The sequence below is a fragment of the Papaver somniferum genome, chromosome 1 (assembly GCF_003573695.1).
Source record: "Papaver somniferum cultivar HN1 chromosome 1, ASM357369v1, whole genome shotgun sequence".
Classification (NCBI taxonomy): domain Eukaryota; kingdom Viridiplantae; phylum Streptophyta; class Magnoliopsida; order Ranunculales; family Papaveraceae; genus Papaver; species Papaver somniferum.
This window is the reverse complement of record NC_039358.1, coordinates 66672300-66691393: the sequence shown is the minus strand read 5'-3', so window position 1 is coordinate 66691393 and position 19094 is coordinate 66672300. Positions and strand designations below refer to the sequence as shown.

The following is a 19094-nucleotide window of genomic DNA, read 5'->3' as shown; positions in this document are numbered from 1 at the left end:
CGCTTCCCACGAGTCTTATCGATGCGATGACGAAGATGAGTTCTGAATCATTTTTATATGAGAAACTCGACTTGATGATGGATACTTCTTTGGCTTTAAGTCAAGAAAAACATGCACACTAATGATGCTAGTATGATCGATTCCTTATATTTTAGTACTTTTCTGAGTGTTTAACTCGTGAACTAGATCAGTATGCAAACCATTTTTGAACTGTGTCTAGGAACCGGGATTAGTTTCCAATCTGGTATGCAGACTAAAACAGTTTTGTGTTCCCGAACTCGGCAGTGTATCCAAACCGGTATGCAAACCGATTTAGTTTTGTGAACTCCAGAAACAATGACAGTCTTAAGGTTTACAGACCGGTACGCAAACCTAAAACGTTTTATTAACGCTGGAACTTAGTTTGGTTGAATGTTTACAAACCGGTACACATACTGTGACTGAACCAACTCACGAACGACAATAGTATTTGTACCTTGTACACCTACTAACCATGTCGATCATATTTTCAAGTACGTTTCTACGAGATAATTAACATTTGATAATTCTCTAAAAAATACTAGACTTATTTGATCACATGTTTGTGACTCAGAGTTAATGTCTTATGTGTTCATAAAAATGAATATTAAGCTTTTAAGTTCAAACTGGCTAGTTTCGGCTAACCATGTTGAACATAGTCTTTGTACACGATTCAGTTACAGTTTCACGTAACCAAAGTGTGTATCTTGTTTGTGTGAATCATATTCAAAGATTTATCTAACGGTGGATATTGTTTGCTTGGTTCCAAAGCTATCTTAGCTTAAACCTAAAGCAACCTAGCTTTGAATGTTTATAAAAGGGGAACTTCAAGCAACTAGAAACTTTGAATCCCCACACTCCTTTTTTGTGTGTCCTAGTTGTATCTAGAGTCGTCCCCTTCCTAACCCTTTTAGATTTTAGCAACTACAAAGTCTTCATAGGGATTCGTGAATCCAGGTCCAGTTATCTTTCCTTGATAACTCGTGTATCCTGATCTTGATCGGTTGTTGAGTTTCTCACTTGATCAAGATAGAAATAAATCATCAAAGTTCTCCTTGTCTCAAACTTCGGGTTTTATACTTGTGAGGTGAATACTAATCTAGGATGCACTTCAGGTTGCATAAGTCCGGATTTTGAGGTTAGCTAGACTTTGTCTATTGCTATCGATTATCACACCTTTGATCAAACTATTTGATTGTAAAAGGAAATCATATATAGGCTTAATCTGTGAGAGGCAGATTTGGTTTAAAGTCTTCAATTGAGTTGAAGAAACTCTTAGTTGGTATGACGTCAGCTAAGGGAATCAATTGCACCGAGTCCTGCTGAGATTCAAGAGGCGTAAGGAGCGCGACTGTACCTTAATAGGTAGGATACCTTTTAGGGATCAACTACATTCCAGTCCAAAGTTAATTGGTAGTAGGCTAGTGTCTGTAGCGGCTTAATACAGTTTGGTGGTCAATCTGGATTAGGTTCCGCGGTTTTTCTGCATTTGCAGTTTCCTCGATAACAAAAATTCTGGTGTTTGTGTTATTTCTTTTTCCGCATTATATTGTTTATTTTATACTTAAAATATCACAGGTTGTGCGTTGATCAAACATAGCAGATACATCCGACCTAGTTTGTTGGATACGACTTGATTGATTCTTGGACATTGGTCATTGGTACAGTCAAAGTAATCTCTTTGTGATTAGGTTCACAGATTTGTTTCTATAAATGTTCTAATCGCAAGAGAAAGAGATACAACTCTAGATACTATTCCTTGATTGAGTTTAACTCTCGAAGTTGTATTGAGTTGGTTCATACAGATTGTCTAAAAAAAAATGGTGGTGTATTTTGGTACCCCGCGGTTTCACCTTCAATTCATCATCCTTCCATTACACAGAAGAAGCACAATCCATCAAGATTCTCAAAAGATATTTGTTGTAACATAAAATAAAGATAATGCAAAACCCCATTTACATCGTAAATAAATAACATATTACGAGGACCCATTACTCTAAGATCGTATATAAAAAAAAACCCAAGAATCAAAATCTCTTGAGAATCCTAGAAGTACAATCAATTTGCATGAATTCTTTAAGGCATTTTATCCAATAGTGGTTGGGTATTGTACACTACTGTTAGGTGTTCCAAATTCATCCATAATCATGATTATTGTATAATAATCCATGTAAAATAACTACACGTGATCATTTCTACAATTGTATGGTAATCCCTGTGAAAAGCACTACACATGATCATCTCTACCACTTACTAACAAGTGGTAGTTTATATGATGAACCTTTAACGACGAATTAAAAGTTTCAACACGAGGAACCAAGCAGTAGTTGTCATTTGATATTTGGAAAAGGAAGCTGTTTTACAGTCTGTAAGTTTTTTATTTGGATTTTTTGATTTTTCGGATATAGCTGTTTTAAGACAATGGACCAGGTCGGGTCATGCCGGTATCCGTACCCGAAAAGTAGACCGCACCCATAGCAGGTCGTCTTCTTCACAAAGAGTGAAAAACAAAACACTATTTTTGTGCAGTAAAATTTGTTTTTGAAAGCGGGAAATCTGGTCGAATTGAAACAATAATTAAAATTTAAAAGGTTCAATAATTAAATTGGGACACAATTTTGTCTTTGAATTTGTAGTTGCAGGAAATCCTACAACTACACCCAAAGAACAAATCCTAACAACTAACAAGATCAATGGACACAAATCAAATCCAAAAAAATGTAAATGAACTCATGAAAGTAATGGACACCCATTTTCATAATAATCTTGCTATTATAATATGAGATTACAAGAGAATGATTCACAAACTTAAACTCTCATATTCTTTCCAAATCACACACACAGTTTACCTGAAAAACTCAACCCTCTCTTCTCTCTTTTCCCTCCTTTTATATAGATTAGATGATGGATGATGGCTAATAAAGTTCGCGACTTTGTAGGAATAGATGACAACTTCTTGACTTCATCGGCGAACCCTGTTTTTTGCGCAACAATCTACTTCGTAACTAAACCCTTTTCCCGAGGAACAATTCATCTTCGTCATTCTTCCGAGGTTGTTTACTCGGATAATTATCTTCGTTGCCAATCTCGCTTAGCTAAACCTCGTCAATGATGCTGCCAGCCTTCTATCAGCTGATTTGACTCCTCTGTTCACTCATTAAATGCTCAACCACCTATTCGTACAACCTCGTCGGTCCTTCGTTAGAACTTTACACGTGCCTTTATTTCGTTAAATAGGTAGACATCTCGAAAGCGGGAAAGTGCTCTATTGATACTTCCTTGGTACCCGCCATGAATGCGCCTCACATATATTTGAGTTCACAGATTTTACCACGTGGCGAAGAGATTTTATACACCCACATAATTAATTTGAAGTCTATTTATCTTTTACTAATTCCTGGTATTAGATACGAGAACTGAAAATTGATTTTTTTTTTCTTTATTTTGAATGCAAAAGGGATTGAAACTGATCGGTTACGGTTGAATCAGTGAATTTTTCAATGATCTTTGAACACGCAATTTGTTTCTTTAATTATAGTCGATGGAAATTTGAAATTTATGTGAAGATGGGCTTGAATTTCATGAAATCTGGAAAAGTGAGAAGCTGATTTTGATTTTTATGTACAATTATTATGACCGACAAATAACACTGAAGTGACCATATAAAGGTCTCCCTTCGGTCAACCAAAAAAACACGAAAAAAAAAAAGAAACTCAAGAAAAGAGAAATAAATAAAATTAGATTTTGTGCCCGTGCTACGTATCGGGCGGGCCCGAAAACAATTCACCATCATTTTTTTTATATTTTTTTTTATCTTTTGATCATATTTTTAGTTTGGTGTGATGTGGCTTCGTCTTGTCTCGTCATGAATTTTTTATTTGGGGTCGTGGAATTTCGTCCCATCTCGAGATATTTTTGATTTGGTGTGGCTCGCATTCTTGAGAACATTTGCATGGAATATAACGTTTCCTTTCTCCCATGTCTAATATGTAGGTTCCTAATACTGGTTGTACTACTTTTCTAGACAAATTAGGGGTCTTGTAAATCCTTAATTTTTGTTCCTGCCATAACCGCATGATAGAAATAACCACACGTGACAAATCAAAGGTTCTCCTTCACCAGATGAGAAGCCGTCCAATAAGAAATGAATAGGTAATTCAATACAATGAGATTCTCGCAATTCGAATTGTAGAGTTAAGAAATTGAGGCTTTTGTGCACGGAACCCATATTGTTAACGTAATCATACAATGAAGAAAACAAATAAATCAAAAGGGCAGAGAGAAAGGGTGGAATATTTTGGGTGGTCAAGAAGAATAATAAATATAACCCTAATTTCCATCAGGAATACCACATCAAAAGGTAGGATCAGCAGTACGTGGAGCAGCAGCAGCAACAGCAATGCCTTGCTTGCTCGGCAGCAGGTACATAAGCTTGTTCGCACCAACAACAGTTTCGCAGCAGGAGCACCTTGTTCGAAGAAAAACTGGCAGTTACACGGCAGGCAAGTACTGGGGCAGTAGCACATTGTTCGCAGCACATCAGGTGCACATGCAGGTTTATGCGTCCAGCAACAACAATAGCACGATACGGAGCAGCTACATCAGCAGGTGCGCAGGTACAAAGCAGTGGGAGCAGTACGTAGCAACAACATCATGTATGCAGAAGCAACGGGCACATCACAGCAGGAGGTTGCATCAGCTCCATTCGCGCAACAACAACAACGGGTATGCTAGAACAACATTAATATTCATAGATTGATTTGCACGTCGCAGAAGCTCCACAACTTCATGCATGTAGCAATAGATATTCCTTGTGTTGGTTGGCTTCGCAATGCACAATTTTTCCTTCGGTAGATAACCAATCTAAAAAATCAAATTCACAAAGTCAATACAAAAAGGTGAGATGGACCTAAGGAAGTTACCTGCCATCTACAGGCTCAATCAGTTGTACCTGAAACAATCAAAACATGTTAGCACAAATTAAATTAAAGCACTCACGGAACGATAATCTAAAATTCGATCTAATGATGACCTATGATCTAACCTTCTCTAATGGCTTACGCGAGATTTCCAGTTTCCTCCATAAGAACATCTCCAACAGTGGGTGTTAAAAATCCTACGTGGAATTTTTTTTGAGACCCTTATATGAAAGAATTTGTACATATAGTAAATATAGGACCCCAAGACTAGTAAACCATCTCCAACAGTATTTAATTGTTTTTTAATTAATTATTAAAAATAAAATATATGAAATGGAGGTCATTCCGGAGGTCAAGATAAGACTTTCTTTAAAACCTTCAAAATTAATATTTCATCCTTCCTATTTTATAGAATTCACTGTTGGAGATGGATTTAGTTAAAATGAAGGTCTAAAATCCTATGTGTCACTAAAAAATAAATCTTCCACCTTATCTTGTAGATGCTCTAAAGGCTAGGGCTGAACATGGTGTCGGTTAACCGTTGGAAACCGACCGAACCAGACCAATAAGCAAGAAACCGAACCAAACCATTTAGATTTGGATTGGTTTGGTAAAAAATTTTGAAAAACCGACAGTATTGGTTTGGTTTTGGTTTGGCCTGAAAACCGAACCAAAAACCATTGGAAAACCGATAAATATAGACCGTTGATTAATATCAGATAGATTCAATCCACACCCTTCATATTTCTTAAGTTATAACCCAAGTATACATTGATTTCGTCGACCTAATTTTCACTTCACATCTTCGCCTCCTTCTTCACTCTTCAGTTCATAGAACAGAAACTAAAGTTAGGAGAAATCAAAAATCAAATCATGAATCGTGATCTCTAAACTCTAGTAGAATCTAATCATCCCCTCATTCTTCTTCTTCTTCTCCTTCTCCTCCTCCTTCTTTTCAGGCGAAATCTGTTCATATGAGTTTGTAATTGTAACCTGTCAGTGTTAGCTAGGGTTTACTAGTAGAAGGTGTCATCTTCATTCTTCAGACGAAATAAACAAGTGAACATCTAATTTCTTTTAAGAGGTATCATATTTATGTAACTTGGGTTACTTGATTTATATTTAATCTAGGGTTTACTAAAATGATTTGATTTTGCTTGTTTTGTTTTTTTGCAGGATTAAGTTGATTTCTTTGATTCAACTATGGAGGAATCAGGATCAACACCAGTAAGATATTTTTCCTCAAGAATTAGAAAAATAGGATTCTAAAATTTGCAGTCTTCTTTTACTAATTCGTTCAAGTGATTGGTACCACTGTGTCAATTCGTTCTTTTAGCTCTAGCTGAGAGGACATCCAGTGAATTTATCTACTCCTTAATTACAGAATACTTCTTTGTGCATATAAAGTGTATCATCTATCATCCATCCAACTCGAAAATAATTAGTATCTGTATATGTTTTTTTGCATATAAAGTGTATCATCTTCTTTGAATGCACTTTGATATGCTTTTTTTACATGTTATCTGATTTGAATTTCTGCCTTGTTTATATTCAGGCTTCCGTTAACTCAAATGCATTGTTGCCACCACTACATCCTCCTCCAAGATCTTCTAACGCCTCTACTGAAGTTAGTTCAGTTGCAAAAGTACCAACTGCTGGTGAAGCTCCATCTGCACCAGCTGCCAATGTTTCCGATGCTGGTACCATCACTGTCACTGCACCAGCTTCTAAGAAGCGGAAGAAAACTTCATGGGTTTGGGATCACGTTGATCTGGACCCTCCTCCTTCGATAATGGTAACTTGCAAGAAATGTAAACAGAGAATGAAAGCTGACTCTTCTACACATGGGACCGGCTCCTTGAATAACCATTTAAGAAAGTGTCTGAATCTTATTCCTAAGGATTCTGGTCAGTCGACTCTTTCTTTTGAACCTGCTAGGCTGGGAGAAGATGAAAAGTTAGTTGCTGTAACTTTTTGTCAGGATTCGTGTAGAAAAGCATTGATTATATTCATCATAGTGGATGAGCAGCCTTTTAGAATAGTTGAGGGGGAAGAGATATATTGGCTATACCCATCTCTTCAGTGGCATCTGAATCTGCCTTTAGCACTGGGAGGCGTATTCTCGATCCATATCGAAGTTCTTTACTTCCCACAACAGTTGAGGCATTGATTTGTGCTCAAAATTGGTTGAAGACGCCGATTGATCTTGATACTTCTTCCTTGGGACCAGAAGAGGAAGTTAGTTCAGGTATTATTTCATTTGTTAATTTGTTTGTAGTATAGCAGTTTAGCTTATTGATGACATACCACAAAATGTTCAGATTATCTAGTTCATGTATGTCAGCTTATGGGTGACTCATAAAACTTCATATAATTAGCTCATAAGTCACATATAGGAATTATAGATCATTCGCTTTATTTTGTGAGTTGTAAGGTCAAAGATCAAGCTTTATCATTTCAAATCATTAGTTTAGAGTTTGTGATACTTATCTTTTGGAGGTAAAGCAACAATTCCAGTGCTTGCTGTAACTCTCTGGATTTTGCAAGTGGACTGGATTTCACCATTTTGAAATGTCTATCATGCTCCTGAGATTTAGAGGCTGGATCTAAACAGTCAAAATTGGGCTGGGGGATTTAAGTTGCAAGAACTGTAACTCTGTTGTATGCTATTGAGAGATAAATCTTCTACTTCTGAATTAGTTATAGCCAAACAATTGAATTCAGTTTCTCTTTTACTTTGATTAAATTTAACAATCATCTCAGCATCATCATTAATTTCTTCCCTAATTGAATTTCAGAAAATCCTAAACAATCTTCAATTTTTTCTCTTTCAACTCACTGTATACTACTGATCGTGCATTTGTTCATTGCAGAATTTTTGGACTCTCTCTCTAAATCCATGTTCGTAAACATAACAGATGATGATGATGAGGACTAAGGAGTACCAAGGTAATTCATCTCACCAATTGGAAGCATGTTTTCTTTGGATTTAATTTAAAGTCTTAATGTGCTAATTTAGTGCCTCTTAAACCTGTTAAGTTATTACCTGTTCAGTTAGCAAAGAAAGATACATTGTCCTCCTGATGGTGTGTTTACATGTCACGTCTTTTCACTGTTAGCATTTTCATGTATTGCTTGCCATCATGATTAGTGGAAATATACGTGAATTAGATTCTAACTACCAGTTGCTTGCCATTTTCATATACATGCAGTCAGCAACCCTGGAAAGTCTGAAGCTATCAGTTGATTTTGTGGATGCATAGCTGGAAAGTGTCGATGTTGTTTAGATGTTATGGAGACTGTGGATCTTTTGAATTACTAATCTTTATCTTTTGAATTGTGTTTAAGAATGTTATGAATTTGGATTGTGTATGGAATGGGAATGTATGTAGCCTGTAGGTAGGTTTGAAAATCTTTAAACCATGTTTTTTTTTTCTTAGATTTGAACTGTCAGTTTCCTGAAACTGACATAGCAGCCGGTTAACCGATAACCGCTGGAATAAACCGAAACCGGCTAGAACCATTAAGAAACTGAACCAATGATTAATGGATTGGTTTGGTTCATATTTTAAGAAACCGATAGTATTGGTTTCGGTTTTGGTTTGGCTAAAAACCGAACCAAAACCGACCATGAACAGCCCTACTAAAGGCCAAGATGTCAACATCGAAACTCAACTTCAGCTCCTTCTTTCCATGTTTGTAGGCATGTATAGTTAACAACGTGGCTAAAATAAGGCTAATAAAATAATGTCTAGGCAATTATCGGGAAACAATAATGAATTATAATTTCTCTGTTTATTATTTTTCAATATTCTCTTCAAAGCAGCATTATTTTAAACCCTGAAGACATTGAAATCAAATTAAACAAAATTCTTAATTCAAAGTGGAAAAAGTTTGTGTGTTGACCTATAATTAGAACAACATGGAGAAGGAGGAATCAAAAACACACAAAACGTCTTGGTCTACCATTAATCAACTTAAAATTCAACAAAGACTTTAGAAGTTCATATCATCATACACACAAAAATAGAAAAAATCAAAAGCAAGCAGAATAGAGAGAAATAGAATTCATACCTGATTATGAGAAGAAAGGAGTTGATAGTGGAGATCACTGGAGAAAATTAGGTTCGCAAAAGATGAGGGTTTATCGTCACCTAAAATAAAATAATTTAATCATTACCTTATTCCATTATAATTTCATAGCATAAAACGAAAACTAACTAAGAAATCATTACCTTCTGTTGTTGAGAACAAATCCCATAGAGAATCAATCCAAATCGAATCTCACAAAACCCTAAAATAATAAACAGAAACTGATATTATCTCCCAAAGAAATCTTAAATTAATCGTTTCAAACATCAAATCAGTTCTTATCTGAAAACCCTAAAGAGATTCGTAGGGAAAGAGATGGAGATTTTACCTTTTTTCTGTGAAATCTCGAGACCCATTTTTCAAATTGACGGCAACAAGTCAACTGACTCATGAGGAAAAACCATGGTTTGTCGGAGAAGAAAAGTATGGTAGGAGTTTGTTGCAGAAGAAGAAGAAATGTATGGCAGGAGGAAACCCTAATTTCTATTTCTTCTAAATTAGCTTCCAGATTCATCACCCTCTTCTTAGATTTATCTAGATCTCAATATTTACATGAATCACTCACAAAAAAAAGCTCTATTCATCTAGATCTTTGGAATTGAATTCGACAGGGAGAAAGAGATGAAGGACAGAAGAAAGAGAAGAAGAAGAAGAAGAAGAAGAGAATAAACTCTCTTCATATCGGTATCTCTGTTAGCCTTAGGTCTAGTTTGATGTAGGTACTGTCCACACCAACGACGTCAATTAACGTCCAGTTAAGATTCGGTGTAAACAAAGTGTAATGATTTATTTAGGCATAAAAGCTGACAGAAGTATTGTGTACCCATGTTTTTTGCTAACGGCGTTATTAACGGCCAGTTAAATATAAGGTGTAAACAGAGTGTAATCCAGTTTTTAATGTGCGAAAGCTTTTATCTAATTTTAATTTGAGAGAGATGTTATACTCACCGTGGGACGTAGAAGCTCATATGAGCTAGTGTTTTAAAGGAGTGGAGATATCATAATGTACCCCTCAAACACCTCCGAACATAAGTACTGTATCACAAGCTTCTGTAAGACTGACCAAACAAAAGTACTGTATCACAAGCTTCTGTAAGACTAACCAAATCTAAGAAATCTAACCGATTAAGCAAATTTCAATAGAAACAAATCGTAATTCCGTAGAGAATTAATGAGGGGTAGCTAAAGTCCTAAACATGAACCAAGTGCCGAATTTGACAAAGAGGTAGTCGCTTGACTATTGGCTTCAAATGAAGCAAGGCTAGCTTTCACTGTACCCACCTTCGCAATCAATTCAGCTTTTTCTAGCTTAGCGGCCTCGTATGCACGTCTCGCCTCTTCCATCTTGGAGCGAAGTAAAGAGATCTTCTTCCCAATATCTCTGACTTCTGCTTCCAGACTCTGCTTCGTCGCCTTTAGTTCTTCAACATCACGGATTTGAGACTCAAGAAGGTGAAGTTGATCATCCAACCATGACACATGAAAGTCCATAGCGGAAGCGGTATCAACTGTTGCACTCCATTGTCGTAAGTTGGTGGAGGTAACATCGCGACCAGAGAGTTCGCTCATTTGCTGGATCGTCTCCAAAAGTTCGGTGACCATAGTGGCTTGTATGTTCATCTATTTAACCTTTGTGTCGGAGGCCATGTGCCCTTTGGAGGCAATCACTCGACTATACAAATCTTTATACTTAGGTAGTACGGGAAATCCAGCTACCATAAGAAAACTTGGACGATCACCCTGCCCTCTTTTGGAGCAACCTAAGGGGGACATGAGTGAACTACCTTTGCTTCTTTCTCTTGGTTGCCCGACATCTGGACCACGGGCTCTGCCAGATTCAGAGCCAGACTTCTCGCTTCCCTGGTCATTCATGTCTGAATCATCCCTATGTCGTTTAAGCGCACCCCTGATAGGCAATGTGGCGCTCACTTCTCTACAAGTTCCTCCAATATTCCTATCATCATCTAAAAATTCCTCAACTTCCGCAATAATCTTCTTTGTACCACCAACACCACTTCCTCCCTTGAAGATTAGACAAAGAAGGCATGGCCAGTAAGTAAAGTTAAATGATAAACAAGGGAAATGAAAAGTAACATAAGTGTGTTGTGTGTGTGTGTGTATATACCTCGTGAATAGAACGCCTTGAACGATGGCTGAGAGGACTATTGAGGGGACTGTTTTCATCAGAACAGTACAACTCTTGAGGAGAATTAGCTTGCTTCTCGGATCTGTCAGAGCAATGTGACTTGCACGTCAGTGACTTCTCCTTTATTTTTGTGGAACCACAAACATTTCTATCTGCCACTTTGCTCGAGTGAGACGCCTCCACCCCAACTTTAAGAATAGACTTGTTGAGGTTGCTGTCGCTATCAATAGCTTGTATAGGAGATACCGCCTGCTTACCCAAATATTGAGACATAATAAGACTTGGATTAACATCAGTCTCTCTGTTTCCTCCGCTGTTTAATGAAGATTTCCTTTGGTGCTGGATTAACATCATATCTTTTTCTTCCATAAGATTGTTCCCCAAGAGCTCCGAACGAAACCAAGCTGTTTATGTGAGGAACTACATGATAGAAGTTGTTACTCATAAGATTTTCCGAGACTGCAGTTTGTGGATCATAACAGAAGAGACTAGACCTGTAGTGAAGTAGAACTTCACCACTTTTTGTAAGGGCAAATGGTACTACTAAATCACGTCCAACTGGGATGCTGAACTCAATGAGTCGTAATCCTGCTCATTCACATCGTAACTACTGAACTCTCCTTTACTCCTTAAGAACCATATGTCTAGGAATTCATTTTCCTTTTGATGAAGAAAACAGAAGCTTCCTCCCAATACCTGAAGTTCAAAATAGTTCATCACCCTTGCAGCACGGACAAAAGGTGGTGGTGGGAGCAAGTACAACTTCTCACTTGCCAAGTCAAAGGACACAATCTTCTGTTCCTTGTCAAGCAAATGAAGGGCTCCATTTGCAAGTGTAGCAAATGGAGAACAATTATAAAAACCTCTCGGCCAAGTGTACCGCAATGAGCAGTAAGTAGTTTCTCCCAAGTCTCTCCAACCCCTGGCACAACCAAGTGTATATACCTGGACCTGCCCCAAGGTCTGGTTCTTATTAAAGTAGATTCTAACAACTTTGTACTTCTTGATAGAATGATGGTAACCGAAACCACACACCACAGAATGTACCTTATTCTGCCTGAAAAAATCCACTTCTGTAAAACTCACGTAGTCACCAGTGACAGGATTAGAAACATAGGTAGGTTCATAAAGACGATCATAATACTGAGGCCCATTGCCGTCTTTAGAATAGCATATCAACCCATTGCATGATCCAACAATTGACTGATGATGCGTAGGAGGCTGGTTGATCCTTCTAAGTTTCTTATTAGACTCGTTGTCATACTCTCCATAGTAAAGTTGTCGGCCGGGTTCCCGTGTAAATGCAAAGCAAAAAAGGAAACCAGAAGCAACCTTGGAAGCAATAAGAGAAGAATACCTTGAGTTACTACTACCATCGAGCTGAAATAATTGATCTGAGTGCTTATGAGCAAAGGAACAACTAAGAAGAAGGTGTCGCCATCTCTTGCATACTTGTCTGCACTGCAAGACTGAATCAGTGGGTAAGCGTGAAAGTATTTCTATGGTAATTTTTGAGGGGAAACTCTCCATACAAATATGCGTCTAAAATGCAGGTTTACTTCCTCTTAGATCTCAACAGATGCGGATTCTTGGCATTTCACGACTCTTTTTCTTCTACTTCACGTTTTCATCCTGCTCCTACTGAAAGTGGAAGAGCTTTACAGTTAGAAAAAGGTCAAGTGCTGATATTAAAATAGATGCTTTCTTAGCATATTATTAGGAGGCAGGTGAAAATACGTTGGCATGATAATATTAATAAATATCGCAACTTAACTATGATTCGTTTTTAGGTATGGCTCCCATCAAAAGACCCAATACCTAGGTCTGTCTAGTGGAAAATTACTCTCCGTTTTAGAAAGAATCTTCGGTGTATAAGAGTGTGTCAGTTGGTACATAGAGAGGAGGAAGATTACTATTAGAAGGGAGTTCAGTGGAGGGCTGAATTACTATTTTTACACTTAAAGTGGAGTTCAGTGGGAGCAAGGTGTAGAGGGATACAACACGTAGGGTAAAGTAAACTTGAAGGTAAAGGTGTAAAAGTCTAAAACTTACTTACTTATTGACCAATCTTTGTTTTTTTGCGACTAGTTGTTCTTCTCATCTGGTCTAGGTTGTATTTCTTGTAATAGCATCTCAAGAGGATGATTCATAACACCTTCATTAAATTTCCTACTCCACAAATGATTTTAGAGTTTACTATACAACCTTGCTAATGTATTCAAGTGGGCAACTTATATGTTCGACAACAATCAACAAGTAACATGCCACCTTTATACTATACTGATAAAGGCTAAGATATCTTAGTTATACACAGCGCAGCAGACTTTACTTTAATCCCAGAGATTGTTCGATGAATGGCTGTTTAAACTCGACACGCACATTGGTATAAACACACAAGACGGACTAGAAACCAAATTCTTATCTCTGTTAATGAATGTTACTTTCATATCTAACCATCATAGAATGATACTATATCGACTGCGACAGAATCCAAGAAACAACCACATGTGACCAGAAGAAGATACCTAATGAAGGTTTGGTGATCTCATGAACTTCTACATGTTCACTAGGCCTACGCTTCTGTGTATTGTTACTCGGAAAATATTATCATCTGTAAAAACGTTATATAATAGTCATCTAGCAATTTGCAGTCCCTGTGACTGGTTATAGTATCCATCACATTTGTGTTCATTATCTTTATTCAGAAAGATGACTACACATGGTTTACATATAATTTCTGTCATGTTGTGAGATTACATGAAACTGAATCAAGAAGTACTAGCAGCAGGCGCAACTAACTAAACTAAAGTATGGTTAATATACCAAGAGGCAAGAATGGTATCCCAATGTCGCAACATAGCTTGTTCTTCGAAAATGAAAGTGATTATCAATCCAGAAACAATGATTAAACACTTCAGTCAGGTGTTAAAATTACGGCATCATGCAGAATTCAAGTTCACAGTCTCAGGTCATACAAACGTGTACACAGATTATCTAATCACAAAGAGACTGGTGGAATCCCACCATTAAGAAAGTGTTACGAACAATTGATTCAAGATTCAACAAACAAATTAAACTCACAGAGGCAGACTTATTTATTCAGCAAACGAATATTTATCCTTTGGCATTTCAGCAAACAAATTAAACTCACAATCACCGATCAAACACAACACTATGAAATATTCATACCTGATCAAATCGTCCCCTTCTCTTCTTTTTTGATTTCCCTCTCAAGTCTCGACAGAATGAGTCAGGCTTCAATGAGGCGAATCCATCGATGGGTTTTATAACCAACAGGAGGATATGGAGGGAAAGGAAGGCGGGAGAATTTTGTGATGCCGGCCGGATAATATCGAATTTTTGATAAATACTAGAACCACCCTACTATATGGGTTCAATATTTAGAAGCCCCACAAAATGGATCCTCCACTATCAACTCCACTACTTTCATATTTTGATATTTCCAGGCCCAATATTTTCATTTTTAGGACTTCATAATGAAAATGTTTTTTTTGCTATGACAACTTTACCCTTTTCTATTTAAACAAGAATAAAATCAGTAGATATTTTCATTTCTAAATTTTCTTTCTCTCTCTTGCCTCTCTCTCGTTTGTGGAGAAACCATTTCTAAGGTTTTCTGAGATTCATTTTCCACCTTGCGAAGTGATTTGATTCAATGGAGATTTCGTAAAAATCATTCATCGTTGATGGAGAAGATATCAGAGAAGATTCATCCACATGAATCATCATCATCGTCTTCATCTGATTCTGATAATGAAAAGGAAGTTAAACATCAGTCAGTACCTAAATCTTCATCAGCAAAAGGTGTTCATTCTGCTATTAATCGCCTCTTGGGAAGGAAGAAACCTGTTAATCATGTCTTTGGTGGTGGAAAGCGTAAGAATCTCACTACTGATTTTTTGTAGATTTGTTTGGTAGTTTGGTGGTTGATCTAGGTGTTTTGAGGTTGAATTTTGAGCTTGAAGTTCTAGATTTGGTTTGATTTTGTTTGGATTTGAAATAATTTCTGATCTGGTTTTAGTGGACTTAGTTGCATGTTATTGGAGGTGGATAATGATTTGTTTTACTGTTAATTTCATGATCGATGCACTTGATTGGGGTTTGTATGTAAAGTTGATGTCAATTCCTAGATGTTTAGTTTGTTTTGCTTGTCTGTGATCTTATCGAGGTTTGAGTGGCTGTGATTTCTGTGTTTTTGTATACTTAGATTAGGATGTATGAATCAATTAAATATTAAACATGTAAAAATTGAAGCTATATTGATCGGTATCTCACTTTGTAGCTGAACTGATTGATTTCGTGGATATGATTAGATTTACGAAGGTGGAATTTGGGTATTACCAAGCTTGTTATAGCTGTATTTATAAGAACTTGCAATATATATAACATAAACTTTATATTCCAGGATGTGTAACTAGAAGTTACACATCCTGGTAGTTACTGCTAGATCATCATCCAAACTGAATGATGGTCCTTTACTGAGAACAAGCTGGCCATAAAGCAACTGCCGAACAATGTTATCTAGTCATTCTAATATGCATGATATACCTTTCATAAGAACTTGTAATATACATAACATAAACTTTATATCCCAGGATGTGTAACTAGCAGTTACACATCCTGCTAGTTACAAGTTTCGGATAAATAGCAGTTAGACATCCATATGCCAGCATATATAGATACCTAGAAATGTGGCAATCACAATCAAATTTTATGGAGTCATGTTTACCTGAAGCTCACTCGACAACACCATCCTCATCTGCTTAACCACTTTTTTGGTATCATTATCAACACCACCACTCCCTGCAATCCACACATACACGTAAACAATGTATATAGTTATTAAGAGCCTTATTTTTCTGAAAATTCATTTGGTCAATATTGTCATAGTAATTGAAAACAGAAACACTGAAGATATACTTTGCTTCATGTCTTAGCAATTGAAAATCAGAAACTTGCATTCATGGACAAGCATTATAAGATTATATTGAATTAAATTATTTTTTGCGAAGGTAAAGAAGTATAGATTGACTTAAGGTAATGAGAATCACAGAACATGTAGCTTATTTGTTTGAGGAAGATTGTTATTGAAATTTGAAACAGTCAAGTTTGTTGAAGGTAAACTTCAAGACATGCATCTGTGTATTCCTTTTCAATCATCATAAGATAATAGAATTACCGCAATAGCTAACGAAACATAATATGTAGCTTATCCAACAAACACATTTCCGATGCCAGTGAACTTCCCTCTGCAAATAATTGATAAGACAAGTTAAAGATCACCATTACTTCACATATCAATTTGTTTACTTTACAGTCCACCTACATGTCTTTTTGAATTTGAGAGTTGAGAAATTATTTTGTTACGATCTGGCCCAAAATTATTTTAGTAAAATTGATTGGTTGATTTGTGAATGCTTAGATTTTTCATTATGATCAATGTGTTGTGAATTTTCTGCTGCTGCAGCTGCTGATGTTTTCTTATGGAGGAACAAGAAGATTTCAGCTAGTGTTCTTGGTGGAGCTACTGTTACATGGGTTCTATTTGAATTGTTGGAACACCACTTGCTCACTTTGGTCTGCCACTGTTCTATATTGACTTTGGTTGTTCTGTTCTTGTGGTCGAATGCATCTACCTTCATCCAAAAGTGAGTCGATTGATTGAGCGTTTGCAAGTTTTCCAATGGATTATTTTCTTCTGGAGTTGTTTCCTATGAATTTGTTATTGTTCTTTTCAGGTCTCGCCCAAATATTCCTGAAGTCCATCTTCCTGAGGTAAAGAAGATCGAGAAAGTCATCAGCAGTGAAAGATCGAGAAGACTTCATCACCAGAAATTATTGAACAGGTAAATTTCTTCTGTTGCAATCATTTTAATTCGATCAAAATAATTAAGTGATAGATCTCAATATGGAATTCAAAAAATATTTTCATAAATCTCAAAAACTGAAAACTTCAATTTCATTTCGAGAAGATCGAGAAGACTATGAAGTAAACAAATTGATAGGTGAAATGATGGTGATCTTTAACTTGTCTTGTCTCTTATTTGCAGATAGAAGTTCACTGGCATCGGTAAATCTAAGAGGAAACGCCTGGAAACAAGATCCCTTGGTAACCACAATTCTACTGAAATACCCATATTGTTGCTACCTTCTAGTTACACAAGTTAAGTGGATGTTTAACTTCAAGTTACACAGACTAAATAAATGTGTAGTTTCTAGTTACACATGCTAATTAGATGTGTAACTTTTACTTACACATACTGTTTGAATGTGTAACTTCTGTTTACATAGATTTTACTTATGTATAGTAATGGTTGTTACTACTAATAATTTATGTGTAAAATTATTTGTTACATTGTTAACCAGTGAGTTGTGTATTTTTTCTCAGATAGTCAGAATCTCTTTGTTCGACTTTTTACTTGAAAATGTTGCATTCTTTCCATTAAGGTTGCATTCTTTTCATTCTGGTTCGATTTTAGTTTGCTTATCTTGAATCTTGGACTACAAATATGCAGTTTGATTAAAGAATTTGTGGTGGTGTTGATGGTGGAGGTGCAGGTTTTGGAAGAGGATGCGGAGGCAGTGGTGGTGGTGGATCAGGTTTTGAGGATAATTTGGATTTGGAGTTAGTGGTGGTGTTTTGATATGAAGCTGAGAAGTTTGGTATGGATGTTGGAGCCGTACTGTACACTGTAAGTTGGAGATACTTTACATGATCTTGCTAGAGCATTTTGAACAATCAAAAGTTGATATGGTTCTTCAGGTGACTATTTATTGGTTTCAAATGGTATTTTGTTGGTTTTTATCTGGTACTGAAAGGAAATCAAGGTTGAGACGAGAATTACAGACACTATAAGTCCACCAATGTGACGAGAACTACAGTCACTATATCTGTGTCATTCCCTTCTAGCTTCTCATACAAGGTCTTTCTCAATTCGCTTGTTTGAACATGACTGTATATTATTTTCTCAGACGTCTTTACCTTTTTATTGTCAGCATAACTTGTCAACTAAAATGCGTTGCATTGTTAACTTCCTAGGGATACTCAGGATATGATACGGTCGGGAAACCTTAAACTTCGTTGTTTGGTTGGTGAAAGTTTAATGTTTACAAACAAGTTCACTGGCACATTAGTCAGTGTATCGAGATTCTGATAGAAATGTCTTTCTACCCTTTTTTTTTTTTTGTTTTGGGATATAATGTACTTGACTATGCAATGGTTTGCCTATATTTAATATATTAGTATTGTATGAATTTTGTTCAGGATAAGATATATATATTTGAGTGGTATAAATCGGTATTGTACGTTTTATGGTTGAGAAAAATAGTACTAAAATGTATTCGGTAATCTTAGGCTCAAGGTTGTGACCGTTGAAGAAGTAGAGAGGCGTTTTTCCTGGTCATCCGGCCGTGCTACAGATGCTTTAATTTGGAAACTTTACTCGAAGTAAGTTTTCCATTTTAGTTTTCGTTTGATTTCCGTTTTAGTGCTCCTTGGTTTTCATTTCAAACCAATCAATCTGTTAAAATTTGCAGGAAGGTCTAGCTGTGATTGATGATGGTCGCAGAGACTGTAAGCGCAGGTATTGGTTTGCTTGTGTATCAGTTTGTGCCTCTGCATAGGCACGTTTTTTTTCATGTCCGAGGATATACTAACTGAATGTGTAACTGCTAGTTACACTATCTGATTGGATGTGTAACTTCCGATTACACGTGCCTTATGCACGTGTAACTTCCGATTATACAAGTCGTATTACACATCTATTTAAGTTCTTATTGCAACTGATCTCTTAATTGTAATTTATTCACTTAGTTCCTGCAAATAGTAAAGCAGTTTATTTGCCAGTTGTGTATTTTTTTCCTTTTTAAGTTGCATTGTTATTGTGATCCGACCATAA

General features: G+C 36.5%; 3 protein-coding genes across 3 annotated transcripts; 1 reads left to right on the top strand and 2 right to left on the bottom strand.

Moving 5' to 3' along the window:
- The first annotated feature begins 5968 nt into the window (after positions 1–5968).
- LOC113326450 lies at positions 5969–7107 on the top strand. Its single transcript, XM_026574205.1, has 3 exons — positions 5969–6021; positions 6114–6164; positions 6493–7107. The coding sequence occupies exons 2-3, from the start codon at positions 6141–6143 to the stop codon at positions 7105–7107; spliced, it is 639 nt and encodes a 212-aa protein (XP_026429990.1). The 5' UTR covers positions 5969–6021; positions 6114–6140.
- A 3542-nt stretch (positions 7108–10649) lies between these two features.
- LOC113326368 lies at positions 10650–11668 on the bottom strand. Its single transcript, XM_026574130.1, has 2 exons — positions 11155–11668; positions 10650–11051 (listed from the first exon to the last, which is right to left on the bottom strand). Exons 1-2 carry the CDS (start codon positions 11542–11544, stop codon positions 10650–10652), a joined length of 792 nt encoding a protein of 263 aa, XP_026429915.1. The 5' UTR covers positions 11545–11668.
- A 50-nt stretch (positions 11669–11718) lies between these two features.
- On the bottom strand, positions 11719–12551 carry LOC113326287 (F-box protein At3g07870-like). The gene is made up of 2 exons (XM_026574066.1): positions 12533–12551; positions 11719–12335 (listed from the first exon to the last, which is right to left on the bottom strand). Exons 1-2 carry the CDS (start codon positions 12549–12551, stop codon positions 11719–11721), a joined length of 636 nt encoding a protein of 211 aa, XP_026429851.1.
- Positions 12552–19094: the final 6543 nt, after the last annotated feature.

Coding starts and splice junctions, on each gene's coding strand:
- LOC113326450 (XM_026574205.1), top strand. CDS start 6,141: ATGGAGGAATCAGGATCAACACCA. Junction 6,165..6,492: donor AGGAATCAGGATCAACACCA/GTAAGATATTTT, acceptor GTTTATATTCAG/GCTTCCGTTAACTCAAATGC.
- LOC113326368 (XM_026574130.1), bottom strand. CDS start 11,544: ATGGAAGAAAAAGATATGATGTTAATCCAGCACCAAAGGAAATCTTCA. Junction 11,052..11,154: donor CAAGGCGTTCTATTCACGAG/GTATATACACAC, acceptor CTAATCTTCAAG/GGAGGAAGTGGTGTTGGTGG.